Genomic DNA, 21463 nt, shown 5'->3' with positions numbered 1-21463 from the left:
AATTGCATAAATGGCTTTCATAGCATTTGCCTTTCTGATGCACCATCCTCAGTTAGAAAGATTTCCTTCTCATTTTTGTAACTACTACAATCATCTTTAGCAAGAGAGATCAGGGCAGATCTGAAAAAAACACGAAGGTTTTCCTATAGGAAAAAAAAAACCAAAACCAAACCAAACCAAAAATAACAACAAAAACAAAACCAGGGAGTGAGCTCTGCGAGGCACAGTACTTTTTGTGGAAACTCAGCCAGTCTGACCTGGCTGAAGCTGTCATCCTACAACATGATTTCCAATCCTGAGAAAAAAGTCAGCTCTTTCGTTAGAAAGAACTGAGTCCTGATGATGAAAGATTTTGGGGGATAGTAGGAAGAAAGCTACTGAGTGCCCTTTTTGGTCTAATTGTATTGTCTTGTCTCCTTCCCCAAACAGAGGGAAGAAGCTGGAAGAGACTCTTGTCTTGCATGAGTATCTACGAGAATATGAAGATCTGCAAGACTGGATCACTCAGAAGAAACAAACAGCCAGCTCTGAAGACTATGGAAATGATTACGAACATGTCTTGGTGAGGTTTTTGAGTAACAGATAAAAATCAAACAAAATATTTGTAGTAAGACTGTAAAAAGATTCTAAGTTTGTCCTTGAAAACTTATAAGACACAGTAAGAAATACGTATAAATAACTGGAAGACAGAGAGAGAAAAGGGCAAAGAGTGGGTGGGAAGGATTGACTCATGATGACAGGCAAGCAGCATTGCCTAACACTTCCATCCTGTTACCATGGGGGCTGAGCTGCATGAAACAACTGCATGCTAAAATGTCTGTGCCTTCAGAGAGCAACTCCTTTCTATTTTTAATAACCAGATATTTCAGTGTGGTGTCCATTAAGGATTTCTTTCAACACAAATGCTGATGTACAGACATGTACAGCAACACTTCTTCAAATGGCGCAGAAACTAATGTCAGCCCATTACAAACCAATAGCCATTCAGAATCCTTATTTTTATAATTTATTTCAGAATATCTTGTGTCTTAAATCTGAAAATCAGGCTACATTATCCAGTTACAGTACTGAACACACATTTACATCCATGAAGTAAAAACATATGATTTAGTAATTCAAATTCATTGTATGTTGAATGTTTGCTACTATCCCGGGTACTAATGTTTCTGCCTCCCATCTGCATGGCAGAGTTCATATTTTTGCTGATAGTTTGTAGCTCCTCATGGTCTTTGGAGTCATTCTCTGCAGTTTCTCCATCTCCAAATATGATCAGCTTATGACCTGTGTTTTGGCTGTACTCTGATATCTGAGTAGGTATGTTTGGGAAAAGAGAGCACTCAAAATGCCTTCTTTGTTACTGTTTTTTTTTCCTTCAAAAGCAACTTTGTGCCAAATATGACACGTTCCGACTTCAGTTGGAAGCAGCTGGGAAAAGAGTTATGGCTTGCCAGCAGCTGGCAGACAACTTGCTGAGCTGTGGGCATTCTGACTCCTGGGAAATACGGCAGAAGCAGAAAGAGCTGAGGTAGGAGACTTGTGTTAGTTCTATAAGACTTTGTCCTTCAATTCAGTCTTGACAAGGAGGAAGTGAGAAGGAATTTGAAAAGGATAAGGCATGCCCTCCCAGTTCTCTAATTGCAAAATATGTGGTTTGCTCACTGCTGCCATGCCTCGTTTAAAAATAGACTATTATAATGCAGACATTATCTGCTTGTTGATTTGGCTTCTTGTAAATTGCATCAGAGGTGCTTTAAGAGTAAGAGGTGAATGAACTTTCTTTGTCCTTTGGAACAGGATCACCTAACTGGAAGGCTAACAGTTTAGTTGCTTCTTTATTGCTTCTGATTTTTGAGTATGAATCCCATGTCTGCTCTGCAGAACATCTAAGTGTTCTGAGCTTCTTATGTCTGGTATCAGTCTAAACTGGCCCAAAAGAGAATGTTCCATGAAGGAATAGTAGGGTTTGAATCAGTCCTCCAAGTCCTGCAGGTAAAACCTGAAAAGCATATTGGAGAGGAGCACCTTTATACAGGACCATCTATTTTAGTGGCTGGAGCAGACAGGACATGGACAGAGTAGGGTGAGACACATGCTGCCCCTCAGAGAATTGCTCCAAGAGAATTTAATGGCAGGAATGAAAAACAAAGTAAGAGAAGGACTTGTTTTCAGTGTTTCTTCAGACTGTTAGTCTCCTTGACTCCTTTTACATGGTTCTTTTCCACATCCCTCCTTGTAGGAACTCCTGGGAGGAGCTGTTGGAAATTACTAGATTCCGAGGTGAGCGGCTGAGAGATGCTGAAGCGATTCACAAGTGTCACCAAGATCTGACAGATGCTCTGTCCCATATTGAGGTAAAAAATAATGAGAAAGTCTCATTTGAAGTTCATTTCAGCTTAACTTGTGGAGGTTCCTTATAATTCTCAGATACATTGTCGGTACCCCAAACCAGCCTATGAATCTGTTATAGAAAGGCAATTCTCCAATGATTAGAAACGTTCTTCTAATTTTCACCTAAACTGACCTGGAGCAAGTTTCTAGTAACTTTATTCTAGCAACAGTGTTGTCCTCCAGCTGAATTGCCTTTTCGTTTTCATTGCTGTGTTCTCAGTGTACATCTGTGTGATAACTAAATCCCCTCAGAACCTTTGTTGAGCTAAATAAATGTTTAAGTCCCATTTATGTGATGGTCTCTCCATTTCATCTTTACAGTAATCTTTCCTGAGTATTTATAACTAAAATTTTATCTAAAGGTGGTTCATGATAGACCACCTGTATCCTAAAGAATGCTACTTTAAGAATTCACTATATGTCACTGCAGTATTTATTCAAGGCTGAGTCCCAACACAAAGTCTGTAAAACATTATTCTGCATTGTCTGATCAAGAAAAGACTTGAACCTTCATCTCTCACAGTCCAGTTGGATAGCTTAATCACTAAGATATTTACAAAGGAGTTACTAGGACAGAGGTACCAGAACAGATATTTCCGGCTACTTTTACCTATCAGTTTAGTAGCCCAGGATGCTTTTAATGATGCAGTATGAATTGCACTACACAAAATGACTAAAGTAGGCTTGTAGTGTGTTTTGCTTGGAAGTAGAAAGTAACAAAACATTCGTTGGTTTCTTCCTTCTAGGAGAAGTCCAAAAGTATTCCAGATGATGTTGCTAAGGACATGAGAGGTGTGCAATCCCAGCTCCGGAACCATGTGGCCCTGGAGCACGAGCTCTCTGGGAATGAACAGCAAGTAATGAAAGGCATTTGCGGTCTTTAATGTGTAGCACTCTGAAAGCCTGGAAATCTCTAAGGATCTTCCTTAGTCTCCTGCTTTTTTAATATATTCAAGGTCTTATGGTCATGATAAAGTAGATCATTTAGTACATTACAAGTAAGGGACACATTATGAGTGCTGACTGTTGAACTGATTCACAGGGATATTTTTGAACGCTGTTTGAAATGTGTGGTCATGCCAGGCTTTATGATGTGTTTACAGTCTTCTTCAAAGTGTTCCAGGTGATTACAGGGAAACATCCAGAATCTGTTCTGTATGCAGAGAAATTAAATATTCATTGAACACAACATGCATTGATTGACTATAGAGGATTATAGAAGGAAGGATGGGGCAGTTTGGAATTTTCAACAAGTTTAATGTGGTAGGAAGTGGACTGTAAGAAGGATATGGCTCATTATACAAACATATGAAAAGTTTCAGCATATGAAAACAATTTGCTTGCATATAAGAGCCTTGCTTAACTTCAACTGGACCAATAAAACTGATATGAGTTTTCTCTTCATCCATTTCTTTAGTATATGTAATGGTATAGTTAACACAGCATGTTAAGTAGTTATCCCAGCATTACTTAATCAGTGGTCTCGTGTTTTGACCTTTCAGCAGATTACACTAGAATTGATCCCACCAGCTGCTTATTACTTTTAAAGGTAAAAAGGCGTGAAATATGCATGAAGAAAATGTTAATCTACATGGTCATTGGGGAAAACAAGATACAGTTAGCTATTACTTGCATTATTCATGTAATAAATGCTATAGTAAAAAGGAGAAACAAAATCTGTCTGCTTATTTGAAACGTTACTGCTGTGATGAGCCTTAGCAAACACTGGATGTCACTGTTATTCCACAGAACTGAAATTAGGGAAGCTTTTTTTTTAACATGAGAAAAGTTAAGTTAGAAAATTTTGTTTAAATTGTAGTTTCATGTTTAATTAACATAGCCTTTATTGTACTTTTCTGATACTAGCTGGATCTCTCTGACTCTCTTTTCCCTACTCTCTTGTTTGTCCCTGCGTATAGCTGCAGGAGCTGATTCACTCTGCAGATCGTGTGCTCATCCACTGCTCAAAGAAGCAGGTGGTAGACCTGAAATCAAAGCAGCAGGCAATAGTGACCAACTGGAAGGCCCTGAAGTCTAAAGTGGAACTGCGCAAGAAACTTCTGGAACAAGCATACAAGCTTTACCAGTTCCAGGCACATGTAAGCACTTCTGCCTTCCGTCCATTTGTACACAGGGGAAAGATACCTTCAGTGTGTGTGAACCATAGGTGTATGTCCACGCTGTAAAGATTGATGTAAAAGGCTTTATGTGATAACTGTGTTATTAATCAAGTATTTAAATGCTTGTAGCTATTTAAAATGCATTAGAGTATAAGGCTTTTACCCTCTGTAGGAAGGAAAGCTTGTATCCAACTGTGTATAGGATAATTGATAATTGTCAGAAATGATCACTTCACAGGAGTAGCATTAGTGTTATCAAAGACTCTGCAATTCCCACTGAGTAAGAGTGATAAAAATAGATTTTAACTCCCTTTTAAAATGGTTAAAAGTTTGTCCTCTCTCAGGGCATGAAATAACCCCCAGTTAGCTTACTTCATGGAATGCAGCAAATGCGACTCACTGGTCTTTGCAGTAACCTCTCAAATCGCTTAACACAGTGTCATGCATATATCAACATATCATTATCTGCAATGCACAGCAGCATTGTCTCCAAAGAACTCAGTAGGTCACTGAACTACTGATTTGCCATGAAATACGTTGCAAATGTCAGTAGTCTCAGTGAAGGCACTTGAGCGAATCAGTAGATAATCGCTGCAAATACTGCAGTAGAAAGTACTAAAATAGCAAAGATGCCCTCTTTTATCATGAAGGAAGTTGCTAAAATACATTTCCAGAATATCTTTACATTCTTTGTATTCTTGAACTGTTCCAGTTATCTGAAATCTGTGATGCATCCTGTCATCTGAATGGCAGAACACTAGCCCATTTCTTACTCTGGCAGTGCATCCTTTCATCTTCACTGGTAAATTTAAAAGCAATGAAAACATTAAAAATATATAAATCTGTCAGTGCTTAACAGAGGGCTGTGCAATCGTTAAAGAGCTTTCTTAACATCATAAAACAAAATTACAAAGCCAGGTGACTGTACTCTCAGTGGCATGCCTACATAACATTATGCCGCAGGCATCTCCCTGTCTCTTTGATGTCAGTCTGCTGGCAAGTAATATTCCTGGTCCTCTCAATTTTCATCTTCTTTCCTTAGAATAATTCCTGAAGAAGTGAAGAGCTGTTTCTGCAAATTTGGTAAGCTTGTCCACATGGGACAAGGCAGGGTTATACAGTCATGTCTAATGACTTAAGAATCTCAGTAGTTCTAGGTTAGGCTAGAGCAGCTTTGCTGCAGAACATCCCCCGAATTGCTGAGTGGAATTGTACACTGATTAAACAGTGAAACAAAAACAAAGCAGTCTTTCCATGACATGAGGATTCTGCACAATCCTCTAAGGTATCTCCTTGCATCCCATCATGTATGCTTCTGGTCTGATTAAATAGCAGGCTGGCCCTAACTGGCAACACACAGTAACAGCAGAGGGCTCCAAATCTTCCAAATCTGTGGAGGAATTGGAATTTAGACATAGACTCAAAGTATTTCTGAATGATCTGAAGTTCTTGTTCTGAAGTTTGTACTAGGATCTGCATGGTCTTGGACAGGCTCTGCTTAGGAGTTTCCTGCAGAATGATACCTAGTCTGTCTTTAAATGTTGCTGGCAGCGACAGTACAATAACCTCTCATTGGCTCTTGACTTGTTCCACTGCATTAACGTCCTGAGATTTATGGATTTTTTCCTAGTGCTTAGCTTAAAACCTGGAGGATTCTTAGACATCTGCAGTGCCAAATGCAGCATTAGTGTCTACAGTGACATCCACCTATGTGTGAATTAGCTCTGCAAATCACAATGATGCCAACACGTGTGCACTATGTGGGCCCCTTTGAAGGGATCATGATCTTTTTAAAGAGTCATATAGTAGCTGTGTTCACTAGCTTTAAGAAAAGAGTATCTTGGCTTTAAAGTCTAAATTCTTAGGACCACAGACTGGTTAATTTCAAGTTTCTTCTCTGAAAATATTTTTTCCTGGCTGAATTGTTCACAAGCCAGCTTTGAGCTGTACAAAGTTTTCATGATATAGATAACAATCCCTGGGTAAAATGGAGCAAGCAGGAAGCTATTTCTACTACATAGTTTCCTTCAGTGGAACAGCCAGCAATCATTCACAAAATTTTTCATTCTCTGCAGTATACATAACAGTCTTCTAAAATACACTTAAAACATGAAAGACCATTTACTACCTCAGAATTGAATAAACCAACCCAAACTATAACAAAATTTAATTAATCATCTCATATAATCCCCACTACAGTCCTTTGCAGTCCTATTCTTTACCTTTGGCATATAAGAGCAAAGCACCTACCACAGATTCGAATGAAATGCCTAACATAAGTGGACTGGTGAAGATGCAGAATCAAATGCAGAAGAAGACATACAGAAAATGTCAATCTATTTTTATTGGCACAAGTTTCTTCACTCACAGTAGGAAAATGATTTCAGAGATTTGGTTTAGAATTTTCTTGCTCATAATTGCCTAAGCTGAATGCATCAGACATTTTAAGATATTATCGTTTCATCAGATTTTGAAAGTAAACTCACATTACATCCTTGTTCCTCCCAGAACTGTGTTTCTGTGCCAATCTCAGCCATATAGTTACACAAATTAAGAGCTGAATGTGCATACCTAATAGGTTTAAGCAATTTTTTCTGAGCTGTGATTTGCCCTTTTTCCTGCCTCTTATAGGGTGTGTCTGGTTTTCACTTGAAAATTCTCACTTTCAGTTTAGAATATGTGTACAACAGAAGTTTTGAATAGGCTTGTATTAGCTGAAGTTAAGTCACAGAAAATTTATCTTCTGTGAAGGATTGCACCAGAAAACACTTAAAGAATAGTGGATTAAAGGGCAATAAATGGTACCATGTTGTCATTGGTGTGATACGACATCGTTTTGATTAAGGTTATGGTATTACAAAACAGATTTGATTTAAAACAGTATATAGAAATTCATAGAAGTACTCTAAGCCGTAATGAAATATTTTCTTTATTATCTGTAATTTTATTACCTAAACTTGAAGTTGAACAGTTGGCCTATGATTTTCCTGCCTGATAACCCAACCTCTACTTCCACATTTTCTTGGGTTCCAGGTGTGGGACTATTTCTCATGGACAGCAGAAATAATAAGGGAAATGAAAGCCAAGGAGACTATTCGGGACATATCTACCAGCAGCCTGAGGCTTACCCAGCATCAACAGCTACTGGCAGAAATTGAAGCACGAGAAGAGAAGTATAGTCACATTGTACAGCTAGGACAGTCACTCTTGCATGACAAGGAAATAGGATCAAAAGAGGTAATTGAAACTCATTGGAGTTCAGTCACACACATATGGCTCCCCAACGTGAGTGTAACTATCATTCTATAGTGTGCACATATGAATGCATGTGTACACTCACACATTGTCTATATGTATGACTTATATTTGCCTCAGTGGGCTACCTAGCTTGGGCACAAAACCATGTGTTCCATTTCCTACCTCAGCAGCAGATGAGTGCTAGCATCTCCTGAGGGTGTCCTGTAGTAAAGCTGGGCTTATTTCAGAAGTTCTCTACATTCTGAGCAATTAAGATAATTCTATCTGTTTCCCAAACTGAGTTATCACACTAATACTTCGCTTCACGTTACAGTACTATATCCATACTAGACCAGGCTGGATAAAAACCTGTCAAACAAAGAATAAAAACACTCAAATGTATGAGAGAGTTTAAAGATTAATTGAAACCTTTTCTGTAGTAATTAATTACGCTGGTATGTTTTAATTCCCCAGAAATGAGAGATGGAAATCAAGTCGTCAATTAAGACAAGTAGCTTCTAAGATTCTCACAGCATTATTTCTTTCTCAGTACCTACTAGTTTACTTCTCCCCTGACAATTGATTAACATCTCTGGAGTATCTTCATAAAACTGCAGAGTTCATGAAAATTACTCTCCCATCTGACCAAGCCATTTCTTGAAAATTGATTGTTGAATGTTGCAATATATTGCTACAGTAACTAGAATTATTCCTGACTGTAAATTCCTTTGCCTGTAGAAAAATGTAGGAAAAATAATTTATAGATAGCATGTGGATAGACGAAGTTTGAAAGCTGAACTTAAACAAAGTCTAACATCGGTTCATGTATTCAGATTCATCAGAAGCTACAGGCTGTGTTGGAAGAGAAGGAAAATGTATACAATGAATGGAAACAGAAGAAAGAGTGGCTGGAGAAAATACACCAAGAACAAATGTTCTACAAGGATTGGGATAACCTGGACATGCTCCTGAACTCACAGGAGGTGAGTGAATTGTAAACTTGAAATAAGCAGTTAAACTCTTAAAGCATTTGAACTCTCCCAAATGCCCCAAAAAGGGGCACTACTGTTCACCTACAAATTAAAATCCTTGGTTCTGTGTATAGACAAGTCACTCTTTTTATTGTTATTATTTGCATTGTGGTATCACTTGGAGACTGTATAATGTAAAAGAGCCTCCCTTTCTTATGGGGCCTAGGTGTGGAACCAGAAATAAAAAGCTCATCCTTTCCTGAAAGATAATTCACTGCAAATAAGCATAAAAGCTAACAGATAAGTCACAACAGAAGGAGACAAAAGCCAGGTATTAGTCCACTTTACAAAGAGATCTCAGCATTCCAACTGCTTAACCACAAATTGTTTTGTAGGCTTCAGAAAGAAGGGAAATTGTAAAGAGGGTTTGAAGAAGGGAGATTACTTTGCAGGTGTTGCTGGAAATCTCACCCCAGGCTGAAGTTAGTGCTGGGGATATGCATCTAGTGGAAAATGGATCTTAGCAGTGTGAGTTAATCCAGGAAAAGGAACTGACTTCTCAGTTCTGCAAGGGAGTTGATAGCAGCGTGGAGAACAACTGTGAAAGAATTTGATTGTAAGGAATACCAGTTTCTGTTTGATGCAGTAGAGAAAGTTGAGCTAGTGACAAAATTCCTCTCGTGAAAAGAGAGGGCTGTTACAGTTGATGCAAAGAGACAGAAGGATGTTCTTGTTATTAGTATTTGCAGCTCCTAAAAGAGATTATTTTTTTTTTCCTAATTTCACCAATATTAATTTATGTTTTGTCTTTCTTATGCTTTCCTGAATTCATGGAACTATTTAAAAAGGTTCCAGCTTGAGGTCTGACATTTGCTATTACAAAACTGAGTGCAGAATTCAGATGTCTTTTCCAGTCACTCTGCAAATTCATGGATTGATAGACTGCTGTAACTGTGCTGAGACTTGGCATGCAAACCGCATCAATGGACTGAAGGCTGCCAAGCTGAAGGATTGAAGCAAAGCTGAAGGAGGTTGTACATCTGGGTCATTTCTTATTAAGGAAAAGTAATTCTTAATTCTCCAAGACCACTGGCAGCATAATAGCTCCCGCTTTGTGCAGAGCTCTGTTTTCCACCAGTGCTTTGCCACTGGCACTAAATCTTTTGGAAAACTGAACCTGCGCTGTGCCATGCAGTGATACTTAACCCTTTGGAACACATGGAAATACATATATTCTCTACAATTTTCCCTGCATTTTGAGTTTGTGCCAAAGCATGGAACTAAGAGAGTTTCACCTATGTTCAGGTTTCTGGAGTAAGATATTATGTAGGTCTGCCCATTAAAAAACTTTATTTGTTGCTTAATTAGCAAATGGCACAATTTGCATTATGGCTATCTCAATTCCCTATGAAGCAGTGATATATCACTGTTAAGCTCCTGCATGGGCAGCAACATCAGGGAAAATGTAAACTCTACAGAGCTTTGGACACTGTATTCTTTCTCTTTTCATGAAATGGACATCAGCCAACATGCAGAGGCACCGTGACTACGGCATCTGCTTCACTGTATATACCTCAGAGGTAAATGTATACGAAGATACTATGGGTTAGTGTTCCTTCTTGCCCCTCAGTCATGAGTCCTGGTTTCAAAAGACTGTATTACACTTACATGAAAGAGGTTGCACCTGGTATTTTTGGTATGCCCAAGCACATTCTGTACAAGTAAACTGTGCTTCATATTATTTATTCAGATGAGTTTACCATTGCCATATGCTGTGAGGTAGACTGACACAAAAGGGGTAGGTGTTCATCATAGACTGGGTAAATTCTCTTGGTAGGATCAGTCACTGTGCCTGTCTCCTGCCACAAGTTTCTTCAGCCAAAGCAAAGCCTGAGAATGAAGACTATGATCTTGAGGACCATGAAGGCCAGTTCTGTTATCAGAATCTTTGTCTTGTAGTATCTTCTCTATGAACTTCTAAGGAGCCTGGTACTCAGTTGTTCTCACAGAAGATGGAACAGTAAAGCATGGATACTTGGCTGTCCCTCACATCAATCCTTGGCATTTTATGGTCAGGGTGAATGACAAAGGGATTTTGGAAAGGGGAACGATGGCAAGCTGGTCTCATCTGTGCAGGTATAGAGAATGGAGCAGCCACAGTTTTCATATGCTCTTAGGTTCCTTCCACCACTCTCTGCATCTGATTTTCTTTTTTGTTTCTCATTTTGGCTCATGTTTGATCCCCAGAATATTACAGCTCTTTGAAGAACTGTTTCTTTTGCAGAGGTCTGTGCATGTAAAGAATTACAGTTGTGTGCTCACAGAGTTACTGTTATAAAGTTGATAAGCAGGTCACAATGGTGTAACAATATAGACAGATGTCTCTGATAATACAGTCAGTGACCAAGTATCTACCTGCAGCATGCCAGGGAAATTACAGAATGCCATGGATTTTGAAATTAATAATCTGGATATCACAGCCAGCCATCTGTCTCCTCCTTCACTGACACAGTCCCTGCCATCACCAAGATGCCACAATGCTTGGAAAAGACTGTTATGGATTAGTGCTCATATTTAATCCGGGAAATGTATAACTGCTGTTAGGTGGGAAGAAGAGATGATGGATTTGTTCATATCCAAGGATGCAAACAAACAGATCATCAATGAACTGTCAGCATTCAAGATGAGTTTCAATTCTCACTACTCTGGATGCACCAAGTGGGACAATAATGTGAATGGCTTTCCTTTCAGGAATTACTAGCTTTCCTCCATCATAATGATACACAAGATGTTGTCCATTCTTGTCATCTTGGTTTTAACCCACAGCTGATACAGAGCAAAAGTACCATGAAGAAAAGGCCCAGGAACACCAGCTTACCTCAGAGGTAGAGTGTTGGTGAAAGCACATCTCAGCTGTACTTCACAAATTCCACTGCTACCTGCTCATTTTAAATCTACTTTGCTATTTTTAAGTCAGTTTTACTGGTTTGAAACCTGGAAATACTGACAGTCACCTCAATGTCAAAAGCAGTGTCAGTTCACACTGAGTATAGAGAGTGCTGCAGGTTTAGGGTATTATGCTGCTGAGAAGACAGAGACTAAATGTGTTTATATAAAAAATAAGCTATATGTTAGAAGAATTTATGTGAGGAAATCAATAAAGAAAGCAAATCACTGCAAGAGGAGGCTCATTTGCTGCTGTTCATGAAAGAACAGGAAGGATTTTACTTTCTACTGGATTCTAGTCCTTCCTTAATATGTGCATTTAATGAGACAGCCTGACCCTGAATGGAAAGAGCAGCACTGTTCCGATTCTCCACAGCTGGAATTACTATATTCCCAGGATATCACCTATTGCTTTTGTTCTCTCATCACTAAGTGTGATCATTCTGCGAAGGTGTTATCCCTGTGCTGCAGGAGTCCCATCTAAATGAAGGAGAAATAGCAAGAACCGCAAAGCTGTCTTTTGCAGCTGCCACCATCTGCCTTATGGATCAGTATATGCAATTTGACAATGAACTGAGGTTCTTTAGTCAATATCTGTATTTTATTTCTATGCATTTGAGGAGTTGTTTCCTTTTGGATGGAGCTCTGTTACTACTATATGGAGTTAAAATGCGGCTGCAGACTCTGCTCTTTAGGGAGGGAGACAGGATGGTAGGAAAGCAGTCCTTTCACACGTGTTTTCAGAAAGTATTCAGACAAGGCATCAATTGAAGAATCTCAAACCACTTTCCCAGTGGGAATTTTGTCATTTGTTGCTTTCAGAAAGGACAAAAGCAAACACATTCAAAAAGGATTTGTATCAGACAAACAAATACAAACAATCTTTCTGCCCCTGTGTTTCTTCTGACTTTTGTGTTTGAGGCAAGGCTCAGCCATGTTCACCTCACTTTGCACATCTGCAAAATACGTGTGAGAAAGCAGCTTCTGCCATCCTCTAATTTTTATCCTATTTTCCCTGTAATTTGTATGCCCTAAAACAAGTCTCTCCCACAGCAGCAAGGAACAGGGGAAGAAAGAAGGCAACAGAGGAGTGTTTTAAACTAAGAACTACTGCTGAGAAGTGCTCTCTCATTCGCTGTCTGTGCCAGTGTGGCAGGTTTGACTTTATGCCAACATCTTATATTACATTCCAAGTTACTTAAACCTTCAAAGGATTTCTGCAGAATTTAGTTTAGGATTGTCCTATTCTAAAGAAAATAGAGCACATGTGGAGAAAATTAGGCAAACATCTATCTTTTTAAATTTTTTTTATTATGAATTCAGTTGTGCCATTGCATGGAACTGTTGTAGAAAACTCTCCCAAGACCTGTGAACTGGGATCTTGCCATTCAGAGTGCAGACAAGCAGCAGCTGAAAAACAGAAAGAAGGAAAAAACTACTTTTTGCTGTGAGCAGCAGCAGTGTACAGGACACTCTGCTCCGTTCTAACCTTCTCACGGCAGCAGATGCATTGCTCAGGTTAGCTGCTTTCCTTTTTTTCACAGATGAAATAACAGCGAGTTTGCAGGCTGTCTCTGGCAGGCGTTTCTGGCTCCCTCCTACTCTGTCTGCAGCCTCACTGTCAGAACACTCTCTCAGCAGAGCCTCATGCTCAGTAATTTATCTTGCTGCCCATCCCACACTCATATCACTTTGCAGACGTGACAGGCGGTGGTAGCAGTAGTAGAAGAGCTGTGCTTTTTTATTTTGAAAGTGGATTATTATTTTATTTTTTTTAGTTTATATATTTTTTTCCTGGAGAATGTTTATTCATCTCTCATTCCTTTGCTTCAGAGGAAGAATGGAAATTTCCAGTGCCAAAGGAAAAAGGATTAGGAGTTGGTTTTAAAAACAGTGGGAAAGGCAAGCTTCTGTGGCTTTGATTTTTGCATCGTTTAGGACTAAGCTTCAGAATGTCATGCAGGGACCATCACTGCGAACTTTCATCTGCAACCTATGTCTCCACTGTGGAAGTGATGTTGTCTTCCAGCGGAATGATCCCACCTCCTCCTTTTGAATCTGCTGTGCGGGACAGACCTTTTCAAAAGATGCCAGCATCGGCATGGCATCCTCCTACTGGCCAAGCAGCTGCAGAGCTTTCTCCAGGAAATGCCAACTCAACACCAAGCAGTCTGTCTTCTGGAGCTTACTGTTCAAAGCTAGATGTCGTCCTGGCAGACAAGGACCGGAGGAAAGGTTTCAGGAGCACTAGTCACTGTGTCAGTCCTTCTGATGAGACATCCAGGTGTTTCAGTCCTCCTGGGGATCCACAGGGCCATGGATATGAGGATTCCGGCACTCAGTCAACATCTGCATCTTACAAGCAACATTCAGGAAGAGAAAAAAGTGTTCATCAAATTTCTCCTGACAAAAATGATCCCTTGAAGCTTGCTGTATCTTTGCCCTCTGATGTCCTTTCCTGCAAAGCTCCATCAAGCTGGACATCACGCCTAGACGTTGATCTGTCTGCTATTCCAGCTGTTTCTACACTCTGCAGCAAAGATCTGCATGCATCCCTGCAACCTTGCAATTCTCTGACTCCCCAACAAAGCTGTAGCCAGTGCAACATTGAAATGCCAGACCTCCATACTTCAATGAAGCTTTACATTTCAACTTGCAGCTTGACAATAAAGCCTTTTCGAGCAGATTCCCATGGAAGCAGTCATGCTCATTCAAGTCTGCTCATGCCGCAATTAGAGAAGGTTCCTGAAACTCCTGCTGGTCTTCCAACAGGATCCCAGAAACCAAAACAAGCCTTCCCTTCAGGTGAGTCTCCAGCCCTTCAAATCACAAGATTCCATGTGACTTCCTCTAAGTATTCTGGCCTTCCCCAGCGGACTGTCTCCAGAGATATATGGCTGTCCCCAGCTGTGCTGACTGGAAGAGAACATTCAGCTAGTGGGAATAAGGTCACAAGCAAGGATTTAAATCCAGAGCTGATTGTCTTTCAGAACCACCGTCCACCTAGGCCAGAGTTTAGAAGGACTCCAAGTGATGGTCTAACACCTGCTCATCACAAGGTTTCCAAAATAACCCTGATACTTGCCACCCCTTGGACTGCTATGCCTATCCAGGTGGTAAGAGAATTTAGAAGAAGCCCAAGTCCAACAATCCTTATCAAAACACATGATGCAGATATAGCTGGTCCACCCTTTCACCCTGTGGAGATTGCGGCTGGCCTCTCTCTATCAGTGAATCCAGTTTGCTGCTCAGGATTGCTTTCTAGCCATTGGGCAAGATCCGGTTTGAGACCTTCCCAGGAAACATGCACTCTAAAAAGTGTATGCTCTGACAACCTTTTGACAAACATACCAGCTCATAACACATCTTCTGCTCACAGAGACATGGAAGATGCATGGTGTCCATCTATAGATGTCAACATCGCGTCCTTTGGATCTGGGAGGAGAGTGGTGAAGATTTCCATTCCATTCTAGGAACGTTTGCAAACAGAAGTTTTAAGTTGTGTTAATCAAGCCATGTGGATTTCTTTTTGTATGCTTCCTGCCATGTTCCCACTCCCTAGAGGTCTCATGGGACTATCAGAAAGCTTCTTGTGTTCCTCTGCCACTGAAGCTGTAGCTTGGTCGATCCTAAATGAAGCTAAGCATTCTGATCTGATTGAGCACTTAAGTGTTTCATTTTAGAGTACTCATTAGAATACTATTGTCATCTTGACATGCTCAGTACTACCATGTGTTTATAGGTTTTGCATAAGTGGGCCAAAGTGCTCAGCACTTTGAAGGTTCAAGACTTCAGAGCCAAGAACTGATTTTCTTCTCTGCTAGTTGTTCTGGGACCTGGGACAAATCCTCAGTGTAGTTTTTCATATTTGTTTTCTGTTTCATATTTTCTTGCTTGTCAGATTATGCTGTATTTCTAAGTGTTAACTCCTGGTTTTGTAACTTTTACAAGTAATACTTGTTTTCAAAACCCAGAATACTTAAGTGTGTAGGAAGAAATAACTTTTTTTTCCCCCCTTAGAAAAAGAGAGGTCCCACCCTTTCCTGAGGGAAATGGGGGGAATTTAGTCTCAATAGCATGTCAAATTTGGATATTCCAGAAAAGTTTCTAGCCGTGAAACTATGGAGAGTTTAGGAAGAGTTTAGTCTGCCTTCAGATAAATGTTTCATAAGTAAATACTTTAATGATGATGTTGTATGGGCATAGGATGCTGGTCTAACACATACTACTTACAGGGGTTAAGCTTGCGAATTTTGAAGAAGAAAGTGATAGGTGGGAGGCAGGGATTGTAGCAGTAACACTGACTTCTCTCTGTGTTTCTCCCATATGCATTTCCAGTATAAATAATTATATTCTTATGCTGATGAGACAGAATGCAGTAGGAGGGGGAAAGAAAATTTAAATACACTTAACATTAGAATTTCACATCCAGATTGAGACGTCAGAGGCCAATAATGTGATGACGGTATGATAGAAAAGGTGATCTGTTTTAGTCTTTTTTATATATAAACAACTTCAGCATGTTTTATTCCTCTTATGGTTATAGCATCATACCTTGTTACAACATTTACTGAAATGAAGCATAGTACAATGTATTTGTGAACCGTATATAATCATGGTGTTGAACACATTTGTTTAAAGTGTAAATATTTTTTCATTAATTCTTTTTTATATTTACTTTTATCAAAATTAAGTCAAATCAAACCTTATCTATCTGGGTAGAGAGTTTGGAGTTGATTACATGTTTTAAGTGAAGGCATTTGAAACTGGTAGTAATTCTGGCTTTCTATACGTGCACTGTACATTCAGTGGAGTTCCTGCAATCTCAGCAGCAAGTCCAGGGCAAGCAGAGACGGGCAAAATATGTGGAGTTTAGTACACTGTGAAGAGCAGAAGCAGGACAAGGGAGTGGATTTGCACAAAAACTTTAAATAGTTTTTCTTCTAGAGAAATAAAAATTGCATTTCTTGGAAGACAGATTTCTTCTGGGGCTGTGTCAGCTTCCAGTGCGTATGAATGTGAAGCTGTGGTGTCCAGAGAGCCTAGTTATCCTAATGACTAAAATGTTTCATTCAGTATTCTTCCAAAAGCTAAGCTGACCTGTGCTGTCACGTAAGCGTGTATACAGTATTGTTTCATTTAATATTAACTACTTTTTTATTGGACTTTGCATTAAGTTCTGCATTAACTTGTATCTGAAAGGTCTTATAACACTGTGGCTAAATCTATGCAATGAGCTCAGAAATAACGAAAACCTCCAGTTCAGTAGGGTTAAAACTTCTATTTCTCTGCTTTGCATTGTTAATAACTTGGCTATTTGTTACATGCTCCATTTCAAATCTCAAAAAGGGCCAAATCCATTTTGTGGTTTTAAGCATCCTTGCAAGTCTTCACTTAAAAAAGAGTCCATTAAATAGCAAGTGGTCAAATCTTTGGTGCTTTTTTGTGGCTAAGTCTTAAATTTCTAATGACGGGCTGTGATTCATAACAGAAACAAACATGAAAGAAAGTTCCTACCTGCTGTGTGCTGTGGGAGACCCTGGTAGATTACCTGAGCATAGCTATGCAGTGTTTAGTATTTGAAATTAACACGTCTTATTCAAAGCAGGAGCTTGGGGAGCTGTCTAAAAATATGCCAAAAAGTGATGTAATTGGCCACAGGCCAGCATTTTGGCATGGGAGCCAGTTTCCATTCTGCTTTCAGATTGGTATTAACAAATGCTTAAATGAAAAGAATGTTGCAGTTCTGATTCTAGCAATTGCTGTCGTAAGATTTCTGTTCAAAAGACAAACGGAAAGTTTTCACCTCACCAGCTCTCCAAGTAGCACTGTTGGTGCTACTGGGGCTCCTTTCTTCTATGTGTATTGTCATCAACTCATCTGTAATGTACACAGCCATTTTCTTCTGCACCAGTTTTCTTTCTCAGTATTAAAACCTTGGTTCCCAAGAGCATTTGCACAGGCTTCTTCTTGAAGGACCTGATCCAAAGCTTTCAGAAATCAGGAGGACTTTTTCCCAGTGCTGTAACAGCTGAAGGAGTGGAGCTTTGAATGCTCAGTGTTATTTGTGTGTAGTGATCTTCAGTGGGAGCCAGGCACTGAGCACTCCAGTGGCAGCTGCTTATGACTCACAATCCCACCCATGCTCTCAGATGTCTCTGTTTTCTTCCAAAGAAAGTAACCATCTTTACCAGTAGAAGTCCTATGCCTTTTTCTTCCACCACTAACATAGGAGCAGGCAAACTATGGCTGACCATTTCTTCAGGTATCACAAGGTCTGCGGTTTCACTGCTAACAGTTACTAAATAAAGGTCCAGGAGATAAACCTTTTTTGACCAAAACTGGTAGATAAGCCATAAAATATGACAGAGAAGCTACAGTGCTTTTGAAGCAGCATCTAAACCACCAAAATAGAGATGCAGCATGTGGCTGTATGTTCGTGTACCCTGAACAGGAGTGACTGAGATTCAGCTGATAACTTTCTATTTCAGTATTAGTAACAGCAGTGGAAATATGGATGGTAATCATACGCGGTTTAACAAAGCATTAGAGTAGACGGACCTGGAGCCCACATGTGTGGACATCTTCCTCCACAAGAGCAAATCAAATCCAAAAGCACTCTAAAAAATACATAATCTGTCAAATTTCATGTACTTGATGAGTAGGATAGATCAGAGGATTGAAGTGTGAATGACAGGATATCTGCCATGGTGGGGAATTGTATTTAACATGCAGAGGCGTTAATGTATTTCTTTAGGCATCCTGGTGATTTATGAGCCAGACATATTAAAAACTTAGGCCTGTTGTACAGTGGCCTTCCCCTCTTCTTGACCATAGTTACTGTGTTGGGATTTATTCATCTTTCTTCTGATACTCTGCATGGGTTAGTATAGAGCAGTTTGAACATCTGGCCTGGGCATGATATTCTTCTGTGTCATTTTCTGTTTATGCAAAATATCCCTCTCATTAACTGCCCAAAAAATAAACCAGAAAGTCAGGCCAAGTCTGGCTGTCAGTCCTGTCAGCCAGAGCTGCCAAGGGCTCTATCGACCAGCTGGAGATCAAGGGAATAAAGCGAGGTAACGACTGAAATCTGGGGTCTGTCCAGGAGAACCTGGGCAGGGCTCAGACCTCCCCTGTATGCAACTCGGGCAATGCTGGGGCCAGGGACCCCCAGATGGGAGCAGGAAGGCCGTTCAGGGGATGGTCAGGGCTACCAGAGCCTGCTGGTGCATTCAGACACTGACAAGTAGGTGTGGATTCCCCTGCACATAACACATGCCTGGGAAACCTCTCCTTCAGAACATGCCCTGTGGGATTAAACAATCATTTGTTACTTCCATGCAGACAATGAACATCCTTGCTGGTTTTCTAAAGTAGCTGAGGAGAATATCTTTTCTCTCCTATAAAAAATGCCTCTTAATTATTTCACATTATATCATTGATCTCAAGTTCTTCTTCCACCTTTGCTAATTGTACTTTACCCAGGTAGAGTTACTGGTTGAAATTTCTCATCTTTATCCAAATACTTATAATTCCATGAGCTTACAAAATGGATTACGAAGTGCTGTGTCCCAGCTGATAAATACAGTCCCTCACAGCAACCTGAACTCCAAAAGTCTGTCCAGTCATGTTCACTCCACTGTAAATCTTGTCCACAGGTAATTTTTCCTCCTGTCCCATCAGAGCTTCCAGCTGGGGTTTTTGTCCTGCTTTTGTCTTATCATTAAACAGGGGAAGAAACTACAGGCAATTATATTCACTGGAAAGGAATAAAATTCTATAGGCCTGTAGAAGATCTTATATTTTTTTTGTTGATAATAGATAACTACATTGTTTATTCTTTTGCATTTGGCAAAACTGAATGTAACAGAACACATGGGACAAGTAATTGGGCAATCATTTTTCTTAACAACAGAAAAGAGTCAAGAAACATTATGATGCCTTAGAGATGTATGTGAATTAGAAAAGATTTTCACAGCGGGAAAAGTGAATAGTGTGGTGGTCAGTTTCCTTAAAACTGCATTTGTTATTTTAGACTAAGGTCTTTCTGCATCAGAGACTGACAGGACAAACAGTAAATAAAATTAATGCAGGCAAGTTGGAAGTAAGGGCTGAGACAGTAACAGATGTAATGTGCTTGGTATAGGTGCAAATTATGGCATTTTCCAAGAACAAACAGATGCATAAATAGAGGGTGGGGACAAGCTGGTCTGATAGCAGTTCTGAAAATTTTCTGGAAGCTTATAGTAGATTGCAAGGTGAACTTGAGTTCATGGTATTGTGTAAAAGATAAGCACCATACACAGACACATGCAGAAGATTACAGCTTGAAAGGCACACATACGTTCTCTGCTATATTCACTATCTTCACTCTGGCAGCCTTATTGCTTATCGCCACTTATTGCATCAAGTATTAGGAACCCTGTTTCAAAATCAGTGGAAATGGAGAAAAACCAGAGGAAAGCAATAAGAATAATCGGAGTCAAGAAGACATAGCCTTTGTGGAATGATTGATCACATCAGGGTAGTTTTTGCCTGGAGAAGATAGAAATCCCAGTAGGCAAAAAGCCTTCAAACAGGTACAAGACTGCATATGCAAGGCTGAAGCAAATGTAAAAGGAATTATCTCTGTAGTGTGATGAAGAGAGCAGTATGCAATGAGGTGAAGTGTTAGCAATGCGTTTACAGGCTAGATATTTGGAAAATCTAGCTAATGGTAAAAGTAATGAAACACTGGAATAAATTTCCCAGGGAGGCTGCAAAGTCTCTGTTATTGGAAGTCTTCTAAGAAGGAATCATAGAGACATCTGTCAGACACAGCAATGTTGATATTGCTTTGGATGGCAAGGATGGCTTAGTTCTCCAGAATTCACTGCTAGCTTTGTGACTTGCTGATTGTGATAAACAGTGATAAATCACTTTTCTTAGCTGAACCCATTAAAGCTTCTCTTTCTTGCTCAAGACCATAGAGCTCTACGATTAAATTTCCCGTTTCAGTTGCCTTCTGTTCCCTTTTTTCCTCTCAAGTACATTCCCAACTGCAGAGTTAACACCTCGTCCTACATTTATGAACCAGGTTTATGTGATAATTACTCCATTGAGAAAAATATTCAACTTTTTTTATAGATTTATTTGAAAAGCAGTGACCTCGGAAACTCTGTAGATGAAGTAGAGCAACTGATAAGGAAGCATGAGGCTTTTGAGAAACTTCTGGCATCACAGGATGAAAAGGTACAAAAATCAACAAATATTCTACCAACCCATGAGCTAGAATGATTTTTATTTTTTTTTTAATTATTTTTTATATATGGCAACACATTAACTTGCTGAGAGATGTGATATGCCTGATGTGCTTGAACCAAAGAGAAAATGGGAAAGCTTAGTGAAATAGGTGGTAGAGCAGTGGAGAACAAGTGTTAAACACTCCATACCCAAGTCCTGCCTGTATTGTCTCTCAATAGGAAAACTGCTCAGTAAGTTGAATAGTGGGACTTACCAGAAGAAATATATACAGGCCACATTGTGTGTTATGAATATCAGAAGTTTCTGCTTTTTTAAGGAAAAAAATCAGTGGCTTTTAAAGCACATAAGATACTGTAGGCCAGAGGGGATGACTTGGCTAATTATTTAAATACATATTTGCTATGCAACTTCCTTACCAAATTGGCTAGCCTCTTGGCATCTTTAGAATAGATGCTGTGTTGCTCACCCAAATGTAAGGGAATATGCCTGGCTGACGGCCACTGCTGTAATTCATCCAGGCTAGGGCTAAACTCAAAGCCTGTGTTCCCCAGAAGG

The 21463-nt window shown here is 39.7% G+C and overlaps 1 protein-coding gene across 1 annotated transcript in view; it reads left to right on the top strand.

The window, feature by feature from the left end:
* SPTBN5 (spectrin, beta, non-erythrocytic 5) overlaps positions 1–21463 on the top strand; it is a 91022-nt gene that overhangs the window by 30716 nt on the left and 38843 nt on the right. The window contains 8 exon segments of the mRNA XM_010018543.1: positions 430–562; positions 1380–1525; positions 2237–2351; positions 3135–3245; positions 4308–4487; positions 7542–7745; positions 8579–8728; positions 20792–20896. Of these exon segments, the coding sequence (XP_010016845.1) occupies positions 430–562; positions 1380–1525; positions 2237–2351; positions 3135–3245; positions 4308–4487; positions 7542–7745; positions 8579–8728; positions 20792–20896 (1144 nt within the window).

This window comes from Nestor notabilis, unplaced genomic scaffold, assembly GCF_000696875.1.
Source record: "Nestor notabilis isolate BGI_N333 unplaced genomic scaffold, ASM69687v1 scaffold2680, whole genome shotgun sequence".
NCBI classification, from domain to species: Eukaryota; Metazoa; Chordata; class Aves; order Psittaciformes; family Psittacidae; genus Nestor; species Nestor notabilis.
Note: the sequence above shows the minus strand (reverse complement) of the source record. Positions and strands in the feature narration are given on the sequence as shown.